Genomic DNA, 25,730 nt, shown 5'->3' with positions numbered 1-25,730 from the left:
GTTACAGAAGCCATGGGCTTCAGCTTCCACCAGTCAGGCATCCAGCAACCAGCCAGATAGAGAGTTCTGTCTCACAGGGGAGGAGCTGGAGCAAACACTGGACAGGAGATAGAATTCTGAGCAAAGGTCTTTTTTTCTCCCCAACTCCACATAACATCTAGAGATGAAAGAAGTTAGAAGAGAGGAGAATTCCTAGAAGTTAAGTATCTTTAGACAAGAGAGACCAGATACTATCCAAAGGTACTATTTATATATTTATATCAATCTGAACTTAAAACTGTATTGGACACTTATTTATATTTTTCCCCTTGTCCACCAGCAGGTGGGCATTCATAATGAAAACCACCTCAGTCATAAACATAGGGAAGGAATTACAACTTTTGTTTGCACATCAGAGTAGTAGCATTGAGTTAAATTTATCATCCTGCTGCAGATGCATATGGATAACTCTTCTATTTCCCCACTTGCAGAAGACCAGTGATGGTTAGGGAGAGAGAACATTGTCCCAGCACTGAAATTCATTCGGTTATGTGTCTGCTTGAATTAAGGTGTAGTTTAAAAGAACAGTCATCAAGCCAACAGTCCCCAAACTGCATATTCATTTAGGGTATAAGGAGGAGAATGTGAAGAAACTGGCAAATTCTGGAGGGTTCAGGAAGGAGCTGTGAGGACAAAGTAAAACATAGATAGTTGCTATGGAAAAATACACTCATAAATACTTTGTATCTAGGGCAACATTTGTGTGTGTGTGTGTGTGTGTTTTAAACAGGGAGATACAAAAAGAGAAAGAATGACTAAAAACGACACATACATTTTTCAACAGAAAACTAAAATTAAGGACCGACATGCGGAAGTTGTATCATGCTAAAGAGAGACAGGGAGGAAACAGACATTTATTGAGAGCCCATCACATGCCAAGGATGGTGCCAGGAGGAGTTTTCCCATATAAACAGTGGTGAATTCGGCTGACTATGATGCAACTTCAGGCACGCAGTTAACGAAAATTTATTTGAAAAAATCCCCTAAGGCCTTTTTCGCGCACTGTTGCTTCTTACTTGGAAATGAACATTTACAACCTACTGGAGGTGAGACTCACCAAGTAGTTGAACAGGATGTGAGAGGTCTGAGCAGGAAAGTCTCCGATGTTCAGGAGCAGTTTGCGCAGCATATACATTAACTCATCCTGAAAGAGCAACAGAGTCTATGTCTCGTTCAGCCGCCATGTTGGAGGAAATAATGTAAGCTTTTTGAATAGCACGGTGGGGGAATTTTTCTTACTTTTGCCCACATGTTGATTTCTCTTATGTTCAGCATTTTAATATAGTATTTGTGATGTTTGTTAAATTATTTAAGCCAACTGTAACACCTTCTCCTAGAAGCTAGCATATGAAGTTACTAAGCAATAGTCAGACATTTTTAAAAAATAAAACCTGAGACTGACTCTATAGGTCACAGGCAAATCACAGGAAAGCTGTATGTTTAGTCAACTCTATTTTCTATAGCTTTCGGGTATGATGAAAATGTGACGAGGACCTATCTTAAGAAACTATTAACAAATTAGGTTTATTAAACTTCATAGTTCTGTTTCCTAGGTAGATGTTTATAATTAACCTTCCTTTCAGAAACTAAACTTAATTGTCCAGCAAACAGAACAATAATATAGAAATGAAGAAATAATTTGTAATTATTGGTGTTATTTTTGTCATTGCTCAGAAAGCTACTTTTCTTTGGCATAATCTTATCACTGGGTGAACTGGTAAATTAAATTCCTTGATTAAAGGAGAGTTTCAACATGCACTAATAATATTACCTGTATCACATACTACCAACCAATTAGAATTCAGTAAATGTACTCAACACTGAAAACATTAAACTGAATTTAATCTTTGTTTAAAAGACAGAATCTTTCAGTATCTTATAGTCATTACTAGCAGTGTACCATACACATAAGGAGACATCAGTTAATGGGGAAATTCAATGAAAACAGCAAAGTTTAATTTGTTCATTATTATCATTATCCAGAGTACTTCTTGGTTATGTGTCAACCAATGTTGCATGAATATCACAATAAAGTCCACTGATTATTGTTTAAACATGTTCACACACAAAGCTACTATAAACACATAAGATTTTACTTGTCTATTGCTGATGGTCAGTTTTTCCAAAAAATGTCGAAGAACTGTTGATGGATCTTCAATTAGACAATTCCATAAGACTTGCTGGGCCACAGCACTCACTTTAGAAGAGAAAATAAATTGAACATTCATTTTAAATGGACATAAATCTATTAGATATAGTGTTCAAATAATTTCTAAGCTTTAATTGGTTTCTCTAAAATTTTTGCCTCACAGAGTTCTATGAACGCTTTTTCTACTGAACGTAAGTATTGTTCTCTTTGTTGTTGTTTCTGAACACTTTAGCCTATAAAGAAAAGGTGACAAAGTGTATAGGATGGTCTTTAAATACTAGCTTCTCTAAAGAATGTATTTGTGATATACAATGGAATATCATTCAAGCTTAAAAAGAAGGAAATTCTCCTACTTAACAGCATTATGGATGGACATTGAGGGTGTTATGCAAAGTGAAAGAGAATAGATATTAAAAGTTCTCATCATAAAAAAAAAAACACTGTAACTATGTGTGTAGATGAATGTTAACTAAACCTACTGTGGTATTCATTTTGCAATATATACATACATCAAATGTTTATGTTGCATATCTAAAACTAGCAAAATGTTGTAAGTCAACTATACCTTAATAAATAAGAATACATTTATGAATCTTTGTTTTGGAAATCATCTAATATTAACAGTGGTAAGTATTTATTAAAGTCCTATTTCATTGTTTGCTGTATGGAGAAACTTCTTAAGTAATCTTTTGGGTTTTAGAAAATATGTTTTTGTTTAGAATGCATATGAATTAGACCTGACCTTATATTGTTCACATAAATCTTTCAATAACTCCTTCAAAAAGATGACATAGTTGAGCCAGTAATAGTTAAGGTTCCCACTTCTAATGAGGATGGTTTAGGAATAAATAATTTTTCCTAGTGGTCATGTATGGATGTGAGAGTTTGACTGTGAAGAAAGCTGAGCACCGAAGAATTGATGCTTTTGAACTGTGGTGTTGGAGAAGACTCTTGAGAGTCCCTTGGAATGCAAGGAGATCCAACCAGTCCATCCTAAAGGAGATCAGTCCTGGGTGTTCATCGGAAGGACTGATGCTGAAGCTGAAACTCCAGTACTTTGGCCACCTCATACGAAAAGTTGACTCATTGGAAAAGATCCTGATGCTGGGAAGAATTGGGGGCAGGAGGAGAAGGGGATGACAGAGGATGAGATGGCTGGATGGCATCACCAACTCGATGGACATGGGTTTGGGTGGACTCCGGGAGTTGGTGATGGACAGGGAGGCCTGGCGTGCTGCGCGATTCATGGGGTCACAAAGAGTCGGACATGACAGAGCGACTGAAGTGAACTGAACTGCACTGAATGTGAAAGAAAAAGTGCTACTTCTTTGGGGAAGGTAGCCGGCTAAGACCGCCTGGAAGTGCCCAGGCTAAGAAAGCAGGTGGGTAAAAGTGAGTAGTGGAGAAGAAATAGATGATCTTCAGTTTAAGTAGTTTAGTTCAATTTCCTAAACTAGGAATATGAAATTTAGCATGAATTTATTTTTCAGGCTATATTTTAAATAAATTATACCATCCTTTTTGCTTCAGAAGCTAACCATCCAATTAAAACTGAGCTTTACAAATAATATTAACAAGAGATATGCAAAATAAGCTTTAGCTCCCATGTAGCTTCATAAATAATTAAAATAAATGCAGGTTTTTGTTAGGATGAAATTGGTTGCAAAACTATGTCTATAACACTATTTTTATTCTGACTTTAAGTAAGGCATTTAATGCTTATAACACGAAAAATACAGAACAAGGAGGAGAATAAGACATGTCTTGTTGTTGTTCAGTCGCTCAGTCGTGTCCGACTCTTTGCAACCCCATGGACTGCAGCACGCCAGGCTTCCCTGTCCTTCACCATCTCCCAGAGCTTGCTCAAACTCAAGTCCATCGAGTCAGTGATGCCATCCAACCATCTCATCCACTGTCATCCCCTTCTCCTCCTGCCTTGAATCTTTCCCAGCATCAGGGTCTTTTCTAATTAGTCAACTCTTTGCATCAGGTGGCCAAAGAATTGGAGCTTCAGCATCAGTCCTTCCAGTGAATATTCAGGACTGATTTCCTTTAAGATTGACTTGTTTGATCTCCTAGCAGTCCAGGGGACTCTCAAGAGTCTTCTCCAACACTACAGTTCAAAAGCATCAATTCTTCAACACTCGGCCTTCTTTATGATCCAACTCTCACATCCATACATGACTACTGGAAAAACCATAGCTTTGACTAGATGGACCCTCGTTGGCAAAGTAACGTCTCTACTTTTTAATATGCTGTCTAGGTTTGTCACAGCTTTTCTTGCAAGGAGCAAGTGTCTTTTAATTTCATGGCTGCAGTCACCATCTGCCATGATTTTGGAGCCCAAGAAAATAAAATCTGTCACTGTTTCCATTGTTTCCCCATCTATTTGCCATGAAGTGATGGGACCTGGTACCATAATCTTAGTTTTCTGAATGTTGAGTTTTAAGCCAACTTTTTCACTCCCCTCTTCAAAACAACTATAAACATTTCAGAGTATGATTTTTCGTACACATGAAATATATATTTACATGTATCTTCAAATAATATTGTATAGAAAATACTCTTAGGTACTCACATTTTTAATTAGCAAGAAATTGAACACTTATCGTATTAATATTTTTCTAGGATATTATTTCTAATGTGCACAGAATGCTGTCATTTGGAAATACCACAATGAACTAATATCCTATTGTCAGCTATTATAATATTTTCAAATATTTGTTCTTTCTAATATGTTCAATGTTAAGTATTCTATATAAACCTTTATTCATCCCTCAATACTACCTTAGGAAATTGCTAGAGATCAAAATCTGTGTCAAAGGCTGTTCACACTTTTAAGGCTTTTATGATGCACACTGTGACACTGTTTCAAGATGCTTGCATTAGATTTTTACTGCCATTAGCAAGGTGTGATAATGCTCTTTTCTCTGAATATTTACCAACTATGTATATTTTTGTTTAAAATAATCCTTGCAATTTTTTATACTAAAAGTAAGATTTCATTGTTGTTTTAAACAAGTGTTATTTACAGATGATATTGGCCATCGGATTGTGTGTTTATATCCTTTGTCTATTTCTCTATTGGGGTTTTAAAAAGTCATTATTAAGTTATAAAGGTTTTTTAAAAAAATAATATTAATCTGTTATCTGTCACAAATGTAACTCATGTTTACCCCTCATTTATTATTTCATTTTGTAGCTATCCTCTATAGATACTACCTCTGAAAAGGTCATCAACTGAGAAAGATGGTATTAAAGATGTCAAGCCAATAACTAAGATTTCTAAGGTGGCTAAAATCACTATTTGGTTCCCATGAAGTCAAATAAGCATTGCTCTGTTCTCTGGACATAAACAACACTCTTGGACCAAACTATGTATTTTAAATGCAATTTCTTGGTCATAAAGGTTATGAGAGGAGAAAGTGGAGGAAGTGACAGTGTTAGTTCAGTGTATAGCAAATCTGTAAATATAACGTGTGCATAAAAGAACGCCATGTGTGGCCAATGGTTCATGTCTTCAAGAGCACCCAACTGTCCTTTGTCAGAGGAATACCTCAAGTATTTACTAGATGGTTTTACTAGTCAGAGCCATACCTGCCACTCCATCTTCTCGCACCTCACCGTCCTCCATCAGATGGACAATGGGGAGCACGGCTGCACAGATGCATGCTGGGAACACAGCCTGCGGGGGCTGAGGCACGTGGTGGTTGGGCGTGTGTTCGGTGGTGTGTTCCTCATCTGAGGAGGGAGACATAACCGGGAAGCTTTTCTCAGTGCTAGGGACATTCTCAGAACCTTCTAACACAACAACATTTCTCAATTCAGGGCCTGCCTATAGAATGCTTTTTTGGTGTGTGTAGACATCTAGCCGTCACAGTACCATTTGCTGAAAAGACTCTTTTTTCCCCATTGAAGTTTCATGGCACCCTTTCTAAACATGAAACTGACATACATGCAATGGTTTACTTCTGGTCCCAACCTGTGCCGTTGATCTGTATATCAATCCTCAAGTGCTTTGTAGTAAGTTTTGAAATTAGGAAATGTGAGTTTCCAAATTTGTTCTTCATTTGCAAGATTACCGTGTCTTTTCAAGGGTGTGGAACAACTGAAGCCTTCACACTTTTTGATAAGAATATAAAATGATACAGAAACTTATGAAGTAGCTTGACAATATTCCTAACAAAATTTACACGTAACTTCTCATAGCATCATAATTCATAGTAACTGAGATGAAAACAACACAAATGTCTAGTAACTGATGAAGTGATCAGCAAAATGTGATAAGGAATGAAGAACTGATATAGGTGACAAATGGGTCAACCTTGAAAATATTATGCTGAGTGAAAGAATCTAGTCACAAAAGACCATGTACTGTATGGTTCCATTCCTATAAAATGTGCCGAATAGGCAAGTCCATAGAAATAGAAAGTAGACTACTTCTTCTTGGAGTTGGGGGAAGTGGTGGATGAGTGACTTCTAAAGGGTATAAGATATCCCTGTTTGGGGATAATGAAAATATTCTGAAATTAAGTAGCAGTGACAGTTGCAAACTCTACAAATATACTATCAACCAATTGCATTACATACTTCAAAAGGGTGAATTTTATGGTATGTAAATTATATCTCAGTAAAGGTGCTATAAAAAATATAGGTATCGTTGGGCCCCCGTCCTGTAAGTTGTGATTAGTTAGCATTTGAAGTTTTCCAGGGCTGTGCAATAAAGGGTTGAGAACAACTGGTTTCTGTCTAACTTTTTGATGACTTCATAAATCAGTGATGAAATCTGTATAATCACGAAGCAGTGAGTCCCAGACAGTTCCTCATCATTAGAGAGGCATAGTTTATAAATTCTTGGACCTGAAGAGCATCACACTTCTCCTCTGGAATCAGGTTTCATTACAGGAGTGGCATGAGCTTTGTTCTTTGATTATTGTTATTCCAGAACAGCATCCTAAAACATCCCGCTGACTCTTAGTTGCATACTAAAATCACCTGAGTAAATTTTAAAAACACTGAGGTGGTGAGTCCACCCTTAGAGATTCTGATTTGATCTTGGGTGTTACCTGGACATTTTAAAAAAGCTTCCTGGTTGACTGCAATGTAGTCAGGGTTGAAAACTGCCTAGAATAATGTTTTACTAAACCCTCAGCAATATGATTACATTAATGTAATTAAAATAGAATCAACTTATCAAGGACATTTGTTGCATTAAATCAACAATTTTTTTTTTTTTTTAGAATACCACTCAATCTATCTTCTCAGAACTTCAACTCAGGAAGCAAGCTATTTAATGAAAGCAGTGTAATGAAGTCATGAAGTGATTTCACACACATAAGGAATAAAGCACACATTTGTAAGAGGACACACCTTCAGCACTGACGGCTGAACGCACTGACCAGACCGATCCTCGGCGGAAGGAGTAATTCCTGTGGGAAGTGCTGGAGGTACAGGACGGACTCACAGACAGTCGACGAGAGGCCAGATTGGTGACTTCTTCTACTGGCAAAGAAAACAGGGAACGTGAACTTTGGTTCTGTAACAACGGTTATCATCACAACTACACTTGTACTTACATCGAAGTGTATATAGCTCTCAGAACGTAAGGCTTTAAATGATTTAGAGTGTACTCAGGAAAGGACAAAACGCAGAAAGAGTGACAGAAAATTCCTCCCCAAAATTTCACAAAAGCAGGGCGGAAAATCACTGAATTTAGAATGGTTCATAAATTATTTTCTTTACAATTTTTTGTCTTTACTTATTTTCTTCCATTTTTATTGATATGTGTGTGTGTGTTAGTCACTCAGTCGTGCCTGACTCTTTGTGACCCCGTGGACTGTAGCCTGCTGGGATCCCCTGTTCATGGGCCTTTCTGGGCAAGAATACTGAAGTGGATTGCCATTTCCTTCTCCATTATTGATGTGTATTCACACACACACACACACACACACACACAGAGATATATTTTGGCCATGCAGCACATGGGGATCTTATTTCCCCGACCAAAGATCAAACCCACACCCCCTATGTTAGAAGCGCAGTCTTAACCACTAGATGGCCCGAGAAGTCCCCATAAATCATTCTCTGACAAACTGCCAGTACTTGTGAAGGTTGAAAGCAGCTAATGGACTGACCCCATTTTTAATGATGAAAGACTGATTGAATATATTTTAGCATACACTCTGGGTTCAGCTGTTGCCTAAATCATAGTCACTGCTTGATCCATTATCATATTAGTTCATTCAATGTGGCTAATGTCCTTTTCCATAAACAGGTCAGCTCTAAACATTTAGAAAAAGACAAATTTTCTCTTTCTTTAGATAGTGTCAGGAGGCAAGTGAGAGAGAGAGGGCGCTTATCACCTCAAGTCACATGAAATTGTCAGTGTTTACTTTAAAGCACGTCCTTCCCTTTTCTGAGACCCAGCCCTCCAAGAAGTTCAGTGTGCAGAGGCACCTTCTTCCTCTGGCTCTGAGTTGGGCGTGCAGGTGGGCTCGTAGCAAGCCTCCTGGGTGATAGGGATGGCGGTGATGAGGCTGGCTTCTCGACCAAGACGCTTCTTCTCTTCCTCCTGTTGCAAGTTCTTTAAGATGTGTTCTGCCCTTTGATGGGAGCGGGACACAGCCCGGGCTGAAAAGGATTTCTATGGAGACATGAAGGCAAGTTTGTTTACTGGCAACTCTTCTGCATGGTCACAGACAAGAGTGGTCTACTGAATGATTCAGATGTGGTACTTTGTTCTCAGGAAATGTTAGGGCATCGTGATCTAGTTTCATGTTATTTATTTGTTTCTTTTTCTATCAAGTTTCCAGGCTTTGTATAACTAAGCTATTCTTTTTCATTCAGTCTGAATAATTCTTCAAAGATATTTGTAATTTCTAGAAACAGTCTTTTTTTTTCACTTTTAGGATAAAAAAGGTCAATGATTCACTCTTTAAACACTGACATCAAAGAAACATTCTTAATACTCTCTTTCTTACCAAAATTTCTTGAACTGATTTTAAATGAAGGACATTTATTTTGTAAGGTTAATAAAAGAGAAAGTCAGAACCATGGGAAGGAGGAGGAAAGAGATCTATCTCTCATATAAACAATTAATTATGTGATTTATTTCATTTTTGTATCTTATGTATCTATCACACTGTAAATACTATTTAGAAATATTAATATTAAATAATATTAGCAACATATAACAAATATTCATAGAAATACAGTGGCACGCCATAAGTACTTAGCAATATTTGTAGAAACAAAGCAACTGAATGGAAACTATGAGTTGGTGGTGTTACTAAGGTTGAATGTAAAATCTGACTCTGTTTACCAGCAGCAAAAGCATAATAGATAAGAAACAATAAAGGAGACAAGATTCACTCTGCAAAGTGCCATTCTGTTTGTCTTAATCATGATGCTTATGCTGAGACAAATTCCAAGAGCTCTCGGGATAAAGCCATTGGTGTCAGAACAGGGAAGTGATCACTGACATTCTCCACTACCAGTTTGATGTCTATGTACAGTAGCAATTCTACATGCCTTTGTTGGTCCGTGGTCTGTAGGATTTAAGACACAGACAAGGGGTACTGGTCACTCTTCCGAAGGACTATAGTCATTAAAGCTCCCTTTATGCAGCATCTTAACATAAGACTAAAAATTTCCTATAATGAATGACATAACAGCAATCAAGGGCATTGATGGGCCACATAGCAATTCATTTTCAGAGTCAGGGGTCAAGTTGGTTGATTATAATAAGACAAAGTGAGAATTGTGGAATAAGGAAAAGAGAACTAAATATAGAATCAGAGGACTTGGCTTGAAATTCACTGTGAACTTGGGAGAGAGGATGGACTTGACCCTAATGGTTCCATCACATATATGGGAGAAAAACTAAAGATCTTTATACCAATGGTATACCAGATCTTTATACCACTTTACTCCAGTGGTTCAGATGCTGGAATTACTACATATATGAGGAAGAACCAAGTGTGCCTTTATCTTTGGCACAAAACCATGAGATATGAAGGTAGTGTATACAGAAGAATTAAAATAAAAGTATTCTTATGGGTAAAGAATTCAAATAAACAGTTCTCCAAAGAAAACTACAAAAGGCTAGAAAATATATGTGACATGCAAAAATATTCAACCTCACTTCATATATTCAACAAACTTCTTAATGACATGTGAATAAAGAAGCTAATAACTGTTTTTTTGCTGTTCAATGTGGCATTAAAAGATAACACTAGTTAATTTGAATAAGGAAGATGCTTTCCCATTCTGTTGTATGAGAGTAAAATGGTACAATTGTCCCGGGAATATTTTGTGAGATCTATCAAAAATCTTTTAATATTCACATATTGATTGCCCTAAATCTCATGGGAAACTATGCAAGGAAATAATCATGAATTTGTGTATAGAGATATGTTCTTTATTTCTTGCTTTACTTTCCAAAATTTTCTACATTACTCTTGAAATTTAGAAAAATGCTATGTAACACGTGAAAAAGGCGTATTTTGAAGATTTAGTTTTTTCAAAGGGAACATATTCTTGGTTCTTGTTTATAAATAGACTGTTCTAAAGTTAGCTCTTTATTAATTACATTACATAGAGCAGTGATAAATTAGAATAGGATGCACCTGAGGTCTCTGAGTGATGTTTGTGATGATGATATTGATGATCAACAAGGTAAAAACCAGACTAAGGCCCAAATAAGGAAAATAAGAGCAGACAACTCAGTTCTTTTTCTTATTCATCCAGGGCCAATATCATTCACTTTTGGATAGTGTGCTGTGCCGTATCAGTCGCTCAGTCATGTCCGACTTTTTGCGATCCCATGGACGATAGCCCACCAGGCTCATCTGTCCATGGAGATTCTCCAGGCAAGAATACTGAAGTGGGTTGCCATGCCCTTCTCCAGAGAATCTTGCCAACCCAGGGATCGAACCCAGATCTCCAGCATTGCAAGCAGATTCTTTACCATTTGAGCCACCAGGGAAGCACCTTGGATAGCGTATATAGATTAAATAAATTGTTCTGTAATAAAAAGCGGCAAAAGTGCTACCTTGGGCTAAGAAACCAGTGCCTAATGGTTTTAATAGCTTTATAAGGCAGCTGCTGCTTTGAATTATAGAACAAACTGTCTTAGCTTGCAGGTCTGCAAATGCTCACCCCAGAAGTTAGTTCCCTCTGTTCTATTTCAGAAGAACTAAAGAACTTTTGTGGCTGTTCTTCTGTGTTATTATATTCTGATGACAAGAACACATTGTCTCTCACACTCATTGCTCTTCTCTCTTCCAAGTATACCATGGAACCTGAAGATACAAGAAAGGAAGGGTCCACTACTCACAGACTGGTCTTCATTAATGGGGTCCTGGACACTCCCGCTGCACTGAGGGACCCAGGGAGGGTCAAACATCGGGACGGATGGCATTCCGAGCACGGGTGATGGCAGGGTGAAATTTATACTGGGAGGTGGGATCTGTTAGTTAATACCAGAGGAATGAAGTAAGATGGGAAATAAACTAGATTGAGTCTGAAGTAAAATCATGAAATAATCTTACAGAGCACAGGCTGTTACAAAACACACGATGAACGTCTCTGGGCCTCACTTCACTCATTTATAAAATGAAGGGTTTCAACTGTATGATCTCTATTTGTGTTAATTACCCCATCCTCCAAAAACATCTGTGTATATATAGTGAAATGTCTGCAAGTTTTATGTGCTTACCTCTGGGGATGGTACTGTGATCTTGAGGTTTATAGAAATTTGATCTTCTTACTTTACCTTTCTGTATATTTTAATCTTTTTAAGAACAAGAATTCATTTATATTGGAGTTAGGTTTACTTATAAAACCAGAGAAGGGGAAAAAAGAAGCATCTCTTGGCCGTATACTGTGGATTTGAAGCTGCAGGATTGAAATGAACCTTGGGTTGGCTTTGCTAATCTAATTCCCATGTGAGAAATGTGTGTGTGTGTGTGTGTGTGTGTGTGTGTGTGTGCATGCGTGCATATGCACACTCAGTATGTCAGACTCTTTGCAACTCTATGGAGCCCGCAGGCTCCTCTGTCCATGGGATTATCCCAGAAGTATCCCTCACCTTAAAAATCTGCTGGGCTCCCTCTTCCATTCGGGGCCAGACCTGATAGCGAAACCTCCAGAGCGTGTGGAATTTAAGGACGGCGTTCAGTCTCTGCACGGTCTCTGGGTGGTGAAACTCTGACGTCAGCATATCCGACACAGCCTCAGGGACTTTGACCGCACACAACAGGAACATGGCCGCTAAAGACAGTCAACAATCCATCAGCTACACATCTTTTAAGTTGCATGATTCCTGGGGATGAGGGGAAGGAGGAAACTGCTTCTGTCTCTTGAAAACAACCACTGAGCTATACAGTCAGGCCACCAGCAGAAAACCCTGTTTCAGCCACTGGAAACCAGGCACCATTCTTTGTACCACCCACAATCTTCTAACATCTGGTGTGAGGGCAGTGACGGCATGACATTGCCGTGGAAATCTCATTTTAAGCAACGTTTCCCTTGGCTCACAGTGAAAAGTCAATGGCAGAGGAAGCTGATGAAAAAAGGAAATTGCATGCTGAAATATCCTTTTTAGGAAATGTCTAGAGTCATCTCAGAGTAACCCTAGGATGGTACATAAAAACGTCCATTAAAGTTACATTAGTTATAGTAACAATAAAATTCAAAAGGTAGTCTCAATTAGAAACGTCTACCCTTCCAAGAGGTAGAATAGATTGAGAAACCAACAGAGAATTTATGAAACATAATATCATTGTTGTTTTTTAATTTGGGGAAAGCTAAATACTAGGAAGAGAAGGTCATTCCATGGTAAGTTACAAAGTCAATGAATAATGAGGAAAAAAAAAAAGAGTACTGTCTACGCTATAGAGAAGCCAGTGTCAATTATAAAAATATTATTTAAAATTTCCATTGTACTTTCCCCCACAACCTCAAGACATGCTCAGCCAACTCTTAGGATAACTGGGGCTGAGTCACAGCTCTGAAACTGATCTTGGCCAAGTCCCTTAATGTTTTAGTCTGTGTTTCTCTATTGGTAAAACATCACTACTGATGGTGATGATGATGATGATGATGATGTAGCTGCCTCCAAATATCTTGTTAGAATAAAATAAAATAATATATGAAAAAGTGCTTTGTGACATCAAAAGTACTATATATGCATAGTTTATAGAAGGTTTCCTGGGAAATTTAAAAATTGCCACCTCTGAGAAAGAGGACTGGGAGTCATGGAATGGAGGGTGACAATTTTAAATTTCATACACCTTTACATTATTTGAATTTTTACTATGTATTTTTCAATTAAAGTAACCATACAAAACTAAAGGAATATGCACAAAAAATAGAAAATGATGAAGAATCCAGATTTTTGGCTCTACCATGTACTAGCTACATGGCTTTGGACACAGTACTTAAATTTTAGATATTTGTTTCAATATTGTAATTTGAACACGGAACATGACTTACCTAAGATTTAATAAAATTAATGATGGTAGTTCACGGTCAATATGGGAAATCACAACATACACAAAAGAATCTTCTGTGAAATATAGTGAAGATGTAGGTTCTGGGGGAAATCACTGTAATTTTTAACATCCTGGGAGAGACATGCTGCCTTTGTGCAGACTACACAGGGACGTGAAAAGTGTATACAGAGAGCCTAGGCCTGTTTCCCTTTGGCGCACAGCTCTGCCTAGAGGTCCAGCCACTGCTGTCGATGTGACCTCAGTGTGAAGATGGAATGAATGCGCCTCGCTCTTGTTGAGACGCTGGGATGAATGGCAGCAGGACCAGGGTCGTGGGTGGCCTGGCTTTACCTGCTGCCCCTGCCATATGCTCATCCATGCTGAGCAGGAGCTCCCAGGCAGCCGGCTGGATATCTCCATACATCTCCTCTGTCAGAACTGGTGCGGCCTTGATCAGTAGAGATAAGGGAGCAGGCGACAGGCTCATCACCTGCAAAAAAGATGGAAATGATGTCTTAAAACCGTCGAAGACACTGGTTGCTGTCCTCCTCTTGAAAGTTAAGTATCACTTCTCTCTCCGCTTTCCTTAAATGACCTTAAATACTTTTAAAGTGGGAACATATCTGGCATGATGTATAGTAAGTAAGTTTTATACCCTATTAGTTGATGTATAATTTTCCCAGATTAAATTATTTTACAACACTTTCACCACAAAAGTAATTTGTAACCTCCTAGGGAATAAACTGTAGAATAAGTACAGCTCTCTGAGAAAAAAGGATTTCAGTCAGTAAATCTTTGTGTTAAAAGTCCTGGTGGACCTTCACAGCATCTTATTTTCCTTCCTATTAGGAATGATTTCCACTGAAAACTGTGAGCAGCCTCTAATTTATAAAGGAGTTCCATTCAGAAAGTTAGTTTTCTAAGCCAGTGAACTTGGATGGTATTTTTCCTTCAAAATATTACACAGTGTGGTTATTAGTCCAGGTTAGCCCACAAAATACTATTTAATCCATTATTTTAAATAATTGAGGTAAAAAAATGTCAATTTGGGGCAAGCCTGTCTTTAGCCATCATTTAAAACACTTTCTAGAAAAACATGAAATTTTTTTCTCTCTTCCCTTGGAAAATGTATTATGATATAGAGTTTAGGTTGTAATAACAATATAACTTTGTGAAGCCCTGGATAAGTAGGTAAGTGTACTATCTCTTTCAATTTACACAATGATCCTTTGAGATGGGTCCAGTGTTAAAATCCCTGTTTTAGAGATCAAGCAACTAAAACTAAGAGAAATTAACTTAACTTGCCCAAGGTCCCAGAGCCAGAGCAGTAGGTATAGGATCTGAATCCAGATTGTCTCATTCCAAGACCTGTGAGCATCACTACCACACACTGGTGGGAAGCTGGCTCCACTGGAGTGGAAAGAGGCCTGGTTCTAGCCAAGCTTCCTTGCCTTTATGGAAGTTGACTGTCCAGCAAGAAGGGATTTTTTTCTTGCACACTTGGTAGCACTCTTTCTCACCAAATTAGAGGGGGGTGTTATGCCAACACTGTGCCAATTGGCACTGTATATCCCACACTTTCTTTGTCGTTCAGCTGCTCAGTCGTGTCCCCCTCTTTGTGACCCCATGGACTGCAGCACACCAGGCTTCCCCGTCATTCACTATCTCCTGGAGTTTGCTCAAACTCATGTCCATGGAGCCAATGATGTCATCCAACCATCTTGTCTTCTGTTGCTCCCTTCTTCTCCTCCCCTCAATCTTTCCCAGCATCAGGGTCTTTTCCAAACATTAGTAATAAGGATATCTGAAGTTCCCTCCCTATTCCTACTTCATGAATGTTTTCAAACCATGTATTAATACCTGTAGTCTAATGTATTTCAGCATTCCAGAGTCTTTCTTCCCCTCCAGGCTGGCATCTGAAACTCTCTTCTTCAGAGAAGGTGTCCTCAGGCATGATTTATCTGAGCACTGCAAAGAACATGAGATAGAGTGTTGTGCCCTCTCAAAAACCAGCAATGCTGTTTTTCTCCCAATTCTCCAGATAACCACTTCTAATGCAACAGATGATTTAAGGCCTTTTCATGGGTCTGCACTTTCTGAAAGTGATAAAAGCAGTTAAGTTTGTTGTGAAAAGGGCACTTAGAGATTTTTAGCAACAAACTCCTCTTTTACCACTGAGGAGATCAGGATCCAGAGAGGTGGAGTAGCTTGCTGTGCTAAATCACTTCAGTAGTGTCCAACTCTGTGTGACCCTATGAACTGTAGCCTGCCAGGCTCCTCTGTCCATGGGATTCTCCAGGCAAGAATATTAGAGTGGATTGCCATTCCCTTCTCCAGGATCTTCCCGATCCAGGGATCAAACCAGTGTGTCTTATGTCTAATCTGCACTGGCAGGTGGGTTCTTTACCACTATTGCCACCTGGGAAGCCCATAGAGTAGCTTGACCAAACTGCAAAGCTGGTCATTAGCAGAATAAGGAAAGGACAGGCTCTCCGACTTCCATTTCAAGGCTAATTATTTTTCCACCAAGCTGTTAAAAGCAGAAATCTTTTAAAATATTGTCAGTTAAAATCCACTCTCTAATAGTCCCTCTAAAGGGTTGGATGCTACAAGTCAATCAATTGGAAGAGAAAATATTTCACAGGGAAGTGTTAGGAAGTGAAAGGTAAAAGACCCATCAAGGAAATACGAGTTCATAATCATCTATCATCCAGGTAAAGTGTTTTTTTTTTTTAATCATATTTGTCTATATGAGACAGCAGCTCTTCTTTCAAACCATCCCCTCAACCGGGGTAAAATAGCCCTGACTCATTAGCACGCACACAGAGGAGACAGTTTCTTCCCCTGACTCTCTCCATGATGAGGAATGGAGTGGACAGAACAGCTGGGAGGATGGTCACTCTGATGTTGGCAGGCCCTTGTGTATTTATCCTGAGTCCTGATGTCTCCTATTTTTGCACTCCAGGCTGTGCAAAAAGGGAATCCATCCCTTTGCACAGTATAAGGGCTCATTTGTTTTTCCAGTGCCATGTCAATGAAACACTCTCTCCCTCAATGCCAAGGGAAAAAAAAAAATGAACTCCTTAAGAATTTTTGAACAGAGCTTCACAGTGTTACAGATGGAAATATTTTGAAAGAAAAAGCAAAGCTGAAACTACATGCATGTTCCAAGAAAGTCTTTCAAAACTGACAAAAAGACCCAAGACAATGCATCTATTATGTGACTGGTATGGAATGAACTTTTAAATGAATCTACTTGGAAACAAATGAACCAGAGTTCTAACTGTGTTTTCTAAAGATTAAAAAAATACTGGAGGCATATACTTGGGAACACATATCATTTGGGGAGAGAAATTCTGCATTGCTTTTTTTTCCCCTTGTGAAAGTAAAAACAATATATAATATAAACATTGTGCCTATTTTATATGATTTTAAAGCTATTCTAAAGTCATATATGGCAATCATTTTCCATATAAATGTAGCAGTATATCTGATTTACTTTTTGAAAAGTCAAGGTATTCAAAAAGCAGCAACTTTCTGTTTTTATTCTATCTATAAAAAATGCATGCAATGAGACAAGTGCTCGGGCCTGGTGCACTGGGAAGACCCAGAGGGATCAGGTGGAGAGGGAGGTGGGAGGGGGGACCGGGATGGGGAATACATATAAATCCATGGCTAATTCATTTCAATGTATGACAAAAACTACTGCAATGTTGTAAAGTAATTAGCCTCCAACTAATAAAAATAAATGGAAAAAAAATGCATGCAAATTGCAGAATACCTGGAAAATACAGAAAAACTATGAAGAAAGAAACCAAAATCTCCATAATACCCAACTCCGGGATGGTCATTGTTTGATTTCTTTCAGACTTTTGTCCCCCTACACAGCAAAGCTGTGGTGACGCTATGTATGTGGCTCACAGTTTTGGTTTTTAACTTTTTATTTTGTATTGGGGTAGAGTCGATTAACAATGTTGTGATAGTTTCAAGGAAACAGTGAAGGGACTCAGCCATACATACACATATATCCATTCTCTTCCAAACTCCCTTCCCATCCAGAATGAGTGGCACACAGTTTTAGACATTTCATTTAGTTATGATATTATGATGATGATTTCCCCAGGTCATTACAGTTATTTTAAAATATGGTTTTTGAATTTTTAGAATATTTTATTGCTTTCTCCTTTGGCTGGACATTTTGTCCTTTCAGGGTTACTTCTGAATAATACTTTTGATTAATTTATGGGAATTTTAACCAGAATTTTCTTTCTGATAAAGAAAAATACTCAGAAGAAAAAGGACAAACATTTATGTCTCTCACACTCTGGGAAATGTAGACTTCTGTTTAATTCTGTCTGCTGGGGACAGAGGGTATAAGTCAAGCTTCTCAGGTATCAAATATGTGTATCTCAGCATGCATGCTTAAGCACGGTATGTTCTGCCAGGTTCAAGATAATTAGGATGTTTGTTATAGTGGAAAGGGAAGGGAATTGGAAAGGCTTTTACACAAGGGTGATGGGCTAATAACTCTCCTTGAGTGACCTGTTTGGGCCTAAAAGACAGATATTAAAGATGGGTACATATGTGAGGGGCATTTCAGTATATTACGTGAGGTTCCTGAAGTCCTACACTGGTGTGACTCTGACTCAGACTAACAAAGTTATAATCAGTTGCTTTTTGATTTGGTAGCTTGTTGTAGGAGACTAGTTTTGAAGGCATCTATTGGTTATTAGTAGGTGCTTCCCAGGTGGCTCATTGCTAAAGAATCTGCCTGAAATGCAGGAGATGCAGGTTCGATTCTTGGGGCAGGAAGATCCCTTGAAGTAGGAAATGGTAACCCACTCCAGTATTCTTGCCTAGAAAATCCCATGGACAGAAGAGCCTGGCAGGCTACAGTCCATGGAGTCAGAAAGAGTCAGACATGACTTAGCGAGTAAATAACAACAAACAAACATCCTTTTATTTGCATGATGCATGATAAGTCACTTCAGTTGTGTCCAACTCTGTGTGACCCTATTGACCATAGCCTGACAGGCTCCTCTGTCCATGGGATTCTCCAGGCAAATACTGGAGTGGGTTACCATTTCCTTCTCCAACCTTTTATTTACCTCTCCTTTTAAACTGAAAGAAAAAAAAAAGTTTTATCCACTCCCATTTCCATTAGCAAGTACTAATTGAACATGTACTCTATTTAGAACATAGCATTAGACAAGGTACAGACATATAGGAAAAATAAAAGAATTCTTTGGTGAATTTACCTTTTGGTGAAAGTGATATATAACAAGGTTAGAAATGCACTAACCAGGCTAACGGAATGTACAGTGAGGCTCTGAGCACGGAAATGAAGATTAGCATATTGATCAGAGTTAGATGGGTTACAAAATGTACTAGCCGCCACAAATATATTCTTCCATAAAAACCGATTAAAAAGAATACAGGAATGAAATACCAATTGCTCTAAGTCTTGATTTTAATCAGAACCACTGCTTTTAGTCTTGATTTATGGCCTATTCTGTTTTCATTTGGCCTCTGGAAATGTGCACATTGTTCATTTATGTGACAAATTCAGAACAGGCAAATGGAAACATCACAAGAAAATGAAAAGAAAAAGCTTGAACAGGAGGCTGGCATTTTGGAAATATAATGTTTATCTCTGAAGACTCAATACATCTTTTCAGCTCTCCACTGGCATGACTAATTTAAATGTGTTAAGGTTAGGGAACATTTACCCTTGTTTTCTTTCCCTTTCCCTTTCAGAAATGTGGGGTTTCCCTCATGGCTCAGATGGTAAAGAATCTGCCTGCAATGTGGGTTCGATCCCTGGGCTGGGGAAGATCCCCTGGAGAAGGGAACAGCTACACACTCTAGTATTCTGGCCTGGAGAACAGGCTACAATCTGCGGGGTTGCAGAGAGTCGGACACGACTGAGCGACTTTCACTTACACTCACACTTCAGAAATGTTAGCAATCTGTAAGGTTGGTAACATTTTCTGCTGCTTCAGGCTGCTTTGTCCTGCATGGGCCAGAAGTGGAGGGCACTCGTGAAACACGCTAGAACCCTAAAGCCCACTCGCTCACTCAATATTATTGTCCCTCTGCTATAGGGAGGTTCTCTGTTAGGTATTACACAGGATACAAAATGTGTAAGACTGCCTCAGTTCTCGAGAAGTTTTATAATTAAGTGGCAGAAGAGAAATAGGGATGTAAGTAGCCCCACTTTGTAGGCAGAGGGATCGTAGAAGCTTTCAGTGCTTTATCACAGGACAAAGACTAAAATCCTTCCCACAGCCTCAGAGGACAAGAGCACAGACGACGGCAGTACATAACGAGGCTGCAGAAGCAAGCAGAGCACAGACCAGGTTGAACCTCGTCCTCAGCCTTGGCGCTCCTTCTTCTCTCTGGTTGGAGAATTCTGTATTCAGTTAACATCTAGGCATCCTTCAGCCAAAACTCATCTGTGACTTTATTGGAGATACTGCCTTATCTCCCCCGATAAGTTCAAAGCCTCGTTCATAAGATCTCAGCACAGAGTTCTCTCCTTTATTGTGCTTATTGCTGCTGCAATTTTACACCAACTTAGGGATGCTTAGTTGATTAATTTCTGTCTCTCAGCTAGACTGCATGCATCGTACAAGGACAGTGCCATATCTCTGTGGCCATTATTATATCCAGCACACAGCATGGACTCAGTGTGGTCCAGAAAGTCTTTAAAATTTGTCGAATAGACACATGGATTAGTGGGTGAATTAATGAATGAATCACTGAATGAATAATATGAAAAGCAGAATAAAACACTATTATAGTTTAGAGGAAGAAGGGAACAAAAAAAATGAAATTAATCATACACCTGCAGTATGTCCTGTGGTGAACACTAGGGAGATCAGAAAAGGTTTCAAGGAGGAGGTGGCTCTTGAGTTGGATCTTGAAGGATGTTTGGGTTCAGCCACATATAGATTACAGGTAAAGATATGACTGGAGCAAAGGTATGGAAGTAAGAAATCTCAGCGTGTACATGGTGAACAATGAACATTAATTTAGTTTGGTGTATTTTTATAATTTTCAACATATTTTACAGGTTTTTTTTACATAGGTAAGGGAGTTTTTATGGGAAGGATAACTTATCTAAATAAGTTTTCTTTGGATGCAGTATCATTTATGTTTGAGATACATATATGTACAAATATATATATATGTATATAGATAGGTATGTACACACATACATTTTAAACAGAAATGACATGTCCATATATATGTATACATGTACAAGAATATATGCACATATATATTTTTCTTTTTATGTCATCATTTAGCAGTTTATGTAATTTTCCCGCCTGATTTTCCCTTCAGCTCAGTTCAGTCACCCAGTTGTGTCCGACTCTTTGCAACCCCATTAACCCCAGCATGCCAGGCCTCCCTGTCCATCACCAACTCCCGGAGTCCACCCAAACCCATGTCCACTTAGTCTGTGATGCCATCCAACCATCTCATCCTCTGTTGTCCCCTTCTCCTGCCCTCAATCTTTCCCAGCATCAGGGTCTTTTCAAATGAGTCAGCTCTTTGCATCAGGTGGTCAAAGTATTGGAGTTTCAGCTTCAACATCAGTCCTTCCAATGAACATCCAGGACTGATCTCCTTTAGGATGGACTGATTGGATCTCCTTGCAGTCCAAGGGACTCTCAAGAGTCTTCTCCAACACCACAGTTCAAAAGCATCAATTCTTCAGTGCTCCGCTTTCCTTATGGTGCAACTCTCACATCTGTACATGACCACTGGAAAAACCATAGCCTTGACCAGATGGACCTTTGTTGACAAAGTAATGTCTCTGCTTTTTAATATGCTGTCTAGGTTGGTCATAACTTTCCTTCCAAGGAGTAAGCATTTTTTAATTTCATGGCTGCAATCACCATCTGCAGTGACTTTGGAGCGTGGAAAAATAAAGTCAGCCACTGTTTCCACTCTTTCCCCATCTGTTTGCCATGAAGTGATGGGACTGGATCTTCCCTTAAAATCTGTGTTTTCTGAATACCATGAGATGTAAGAGAGTTTAGTTGAAAAAGCCCTGATTTTGATAATCCATGTTCCTAACCTAAATGCTAGCTGAATATATTCTAGAAATTGAGGACAATGGGATTGTGGACAATCCCATCTTTTTAAACTTCAACATTTTCATCTGTAAAATGGGGTGAAGAGTATCTACTGAAGAAGATTTGTAAGAATTGAAAAGTACATTGTCAATGATGTATACTTTGTCATATATATGTTTCAGAAAAAACACTAAAAGGTCATATCCCAGAAGGGAAATTAGCACATGTATGAGATGTATAAGATAAACATTTTTTTCTCTAGGAGCTCTTATATTAGCCAAAGTCACTTCCTTGTACTTTCATAATTTAAAAAGAGTTGGACTATAAAGAAAGCTGAGCACCGAAGAATTGATGCTTTTGAATTGTGGTGTTGGAGAAGACTCTTGAGAGTCCCTTGGACTGCAAGGAGATCCAACCAGTTCATCCTAAAGGAGATCAGTCCTGGGTGTTCATTGGAAGGACTGATGTTGAAGCTGAAACTCCAATACTTTGGCCACCTGATGCGAAGAGCTGACTCATTTGAAAAGACCCTGATGCTGGGAAAAACTGAGGGCAGGAGAAGGGGACAATGACAGAGGATCAGATGGCTGGATGGCATCACCGACTCAATGGACATGGGTTTGGGTGGATTCCGGGAGTTGGTGATGGACAGGGAGGCCTGGTGTGCTGCGGTTCATGGGGTTGCAAAGAGTCAGACACAACTGAGTAACTGAACTGAACTGAAAGCATTACAAATTGCTATACAACTCAAGTGTGCATTTTTGTTATTGCTTATATTCTCTAGTTTGATTTGCATTTTATTGCCATTTTTCCACCCTACCAAACTTGGCTCACAAACTCTTTAGTAGAAAGATCTTCTGCTCCTACTTACTTATTTTTTTGTTTCTCCAAGAATATCTGGCCTCATATTGTGCCAACAGCAGGTGCCCAATGAATGCTCACTGAGATGAATAGGTATTACATAAAAATCTTTTGGCAAAACCACTTGCGAGAAGCAGCTGCAGATGCAGCCAGCAGCACGCGGTGGCCATCATGCCTTCTCGGGGGCAGGTGGGTAACTCAGGGCATCCCTGGCAGGAACATGGCAACTCTGGTTACTGTCTTCATCTTCAGCCAGCTCAGCTGTCTAATTGTCAGGAAAGTACAGCTGAATACTGAGAAAATGTAATCATTTCTCGAAGATGTTTCCTTTAGTCTGATTTGACTCTATTATTTGTCAGTGAAAAGTTGGGCCATTTATTACTTATTTCTTAAGATAAAACTATATCAGTCTCCTGCTACTGCTGTAAAAAATGATCACAATCTTCTTGGCAAAAGATAGCACAGATTTATGATTTTGACAGTTTTCTAGGTCAGAAGTTGAATATGGATTGGCAGGGCTGTGTTCCTTCTGGGGCACTCATTCATTTCCTTGTCCTCTCCAGCTCCCGGAGGCTGCCTAGGCTTATACCCTGCATCACTCTGCCTTCTGCTTTTATTGTCACAACTCCATCTCTATGTTTGGCCCACTTGGCTAATTCAGCATAATCTCCTATTATATGATTCTTGAAATCTCCTATTATATGATTCTTGACTTATTCACCCAGGCAAGATCCCTTTTGCCAGGTGAGGTAGCATATTCACAGGTTCCAAGGATTAGAATTCAGACATCTTTAGGGGGACATTATTCTGCTTACCACAGCAACTCATCAAAAATGCCCCCTTGAGTTTATATTTATTTGTAGAAATAAGACAAAACCCACAGAAAGAGTCTATATTTGCTCACGGACATAAAGACAAAGCACTTGTCTTTTTTGCACCCTTCTTCTAAAGTGAAAGTTTTAGTTGCTCAGTTGTGTGCGACTGCGATGCCATGAACTGCAGCCCACCAGGTTCCTCTGTCCATGGAATTCTCCATGCAGGAATACTGGAGTGGGTTGCCATTCCCTTCTCCAGGAGATCTTCTCAATCTAGGGACTGAACCAGGTCTCCTGCATTGCAGGCAGATTCTTTACCCGCTGAGCCCCCAGGGAAGCTACCCATTGTCTATCTTTGCTCGAAACCCACATAGACCTGTTCCCTGGTTTATACCACTGCAGTGGGATGAAATTTGCATTTACAGAGAAAAGATTATTAGGACATTGTTTTCCCTATCATTGGTCCGTATCACGTGATCATTCACTCACCTCTTTCTGCTTCTTGCCCCGGAGAGCCACGTTGCTGAAGCTGCTGCTCTCACGGAGGGAGTCCACAGTGTCTCCGTAGAGCAGCTTAATGGCCCTGACCAGCCGGGCGCAGGAGCGGCTGTGGTGCAGATAGCAGTGAGGTTGACAGTAGTCGATGTGGCTGCAGATGAAGCTCTGCTGGTTGCAAAGCAAGATCATGACCTGCAACACAGGCATTACTGAGGCTCAACCAGGGTACAGGCCAACCCTGAGCAACAATGTGGGGCAGAACATCAAAGTCAGAACGCCAGTTTTCCATAATGGGTCTTAAAATCACAGTAATTCCATGGGAGAACAATAATTCCCACAAGAGAACAAAGACTTACAAGCCTTTATGTACTTGACTTCTTTTGCTCCCCGGATTCACACTTGAGAGAAAGCTCTTTTTGAAACAATAAAAGGTTAAGTGATCTTCAAAAACCTGGGAGTGTGTGATTCCCGGATATTTTCAAATGAAGATTCCAAACTTATATTATTTTTTTCAGCTCTGATGTTGTAGAAGGAGCCAGTAGAAGAGCAGAAAGTGATGAGAAGTTCCATCCCAAAGGATTTGGCTGGCCTTTGACAGCTGTGGGATGTCTTTTTTAACTCCAGCCCACCTACATGGAACTTGAAAACATTTCTGTATCTTCCACCCTGGCCTCTAACCTTCAACTGAGATTGAACCTACTGTAGAACTTTGTTTCCTCTCTCTACAATTTATTTTCAGCTTTGGGTTATTCTAGCTCTTCACTTATGGCCTGATCTGGATCAAATTCTCATATCTCCTAGACTTCCCAAATAGGATTCCAGAAAAGAACTTAGTTGATTTAAAAGGATAGAGTTATTTTAAGAAAAGGAATGAAGGCCCTAGGGTTTAAAACTTCTTAAGTTGCTTTCCTAAAAAGGCAGTAGCATTCCTAGAGCTGCAAGTTTAGTCAAATCTGCATAGAGTAATCTTTTGAATGATTCTAACCTTCATGAAACTAGTTCTGACCCCAACACCTAACCTGTGAGGTGCCATATTGGATGGAGAACATAAAGTAAGTCTATATGAATAAGACCAATCAGACCTACTAGGCAAGGCTGTCATGCATTTCCTTGGAAGAAGAGGCCTGCTTACCATGAGACAAAGGTAAACAACAGTAACAACGCACTCCTGTCAAACTCATCTAACAATATCTCACACTCTTCAAAGTTTAAAAACTACAGGTTTTGTGTGAACAGAATATCCAGATCTCTCTCAAGATTCATCGAAGATGCTCAATATTTCTGTTTATACTGATATGAGGCAGGGCACAAATAACTGTAAGGTCGCCCATGTTATTCTTGAACCTGGCCAAAACCTGGTTCTTTGACTAATAAAACTGACAAACTTCTAGCAAGACTGATCAAAAAAAGAGAAAGGAAAAATATAACCTATCAATATCAGAAACAGTAAAGGCATGTCACTGTAGATCCCACAGAATTTAAGATGATCTTAAGAGACTATATAAACATCTATTTGCTAATAAATGTGAATATTTGGATAAAATAAACAAATTTCTAGGGAAAAAATCAATTTGCTTAAACAGATCCCAGAAGAAACAGAAATCTGAATGATTTTAATCATATGACATAAATTAAATATGTAATTAAAAACTTTCCTACAAAGAAGTTTTTAGGTCTAGAAGATTCACCAGTGATTTTGAAAAAATATCTCTGGTCTTAAACACAAACACTTCTAGAGGGCTAATATGGTACAGAAAACTAAAATGCATTACTGAATAAAACTGAAGGA

The 25,730-nt window shown here is 38.9% G+C and overlaps 1 protein-coding gene across 1 annotated transcript in view; it reads right to left on the bottom strand.

Moving 5' to 3' along the window:
* Positions 1-25,730, bottom strand: part of UNC80 (unc-80 homolog, NALCN channel complex subunit) — a 221,469-nt gene that overhangs the window by 64,113 nt on the left and 131,626 nt on the right. The window contains 10 exon segments of the mRNA XM_070458587.1: positions 1,097-1,183; positions 2,136-2,236; positions 5,786-5,929; positions 7,559-7,690; positions 8,645-8,831; positions 11,526-11,657; positions 12,279-12,460; positions 14,035-14,173; positions 15,544-15,651; positions 23,933-24,133. Coding sequence (XP_070314688.1) covers positions 1,097-1,183; positions 2,136-2,236; positions 5,786-5,929; positions 7,559-7,690; positions 8,645-8,831; positions 11,526-11,657; positions 12,279-12,460; positions 14,035-14,173; positions 15,544-15,651; positions 23,933-24,133 — 1,413 coding nt within the window.

This window comes from Odocoileus virginianus, chromosome 30 (assembly GCF_023699985.2).
Source record: "Odocoileus virginianus isolate 20LAN1187 ecotype Illinois chromosome 30, Ovbor_1.2, whole genome shotgun sequence".
NCBI classification, from domain to species: domain Eukaryota; kingdom Metazoa; phylum Chordata; class Mammalia; order Artiodactyla; family Cervidae; genus Odocoileus; species Odocoileus virginianus.
The sequence above is the reverse complement of the archived record's forward strand: the minus strand, read 5'-3'. Positions and strand labels throughout refer to the sequence as shown.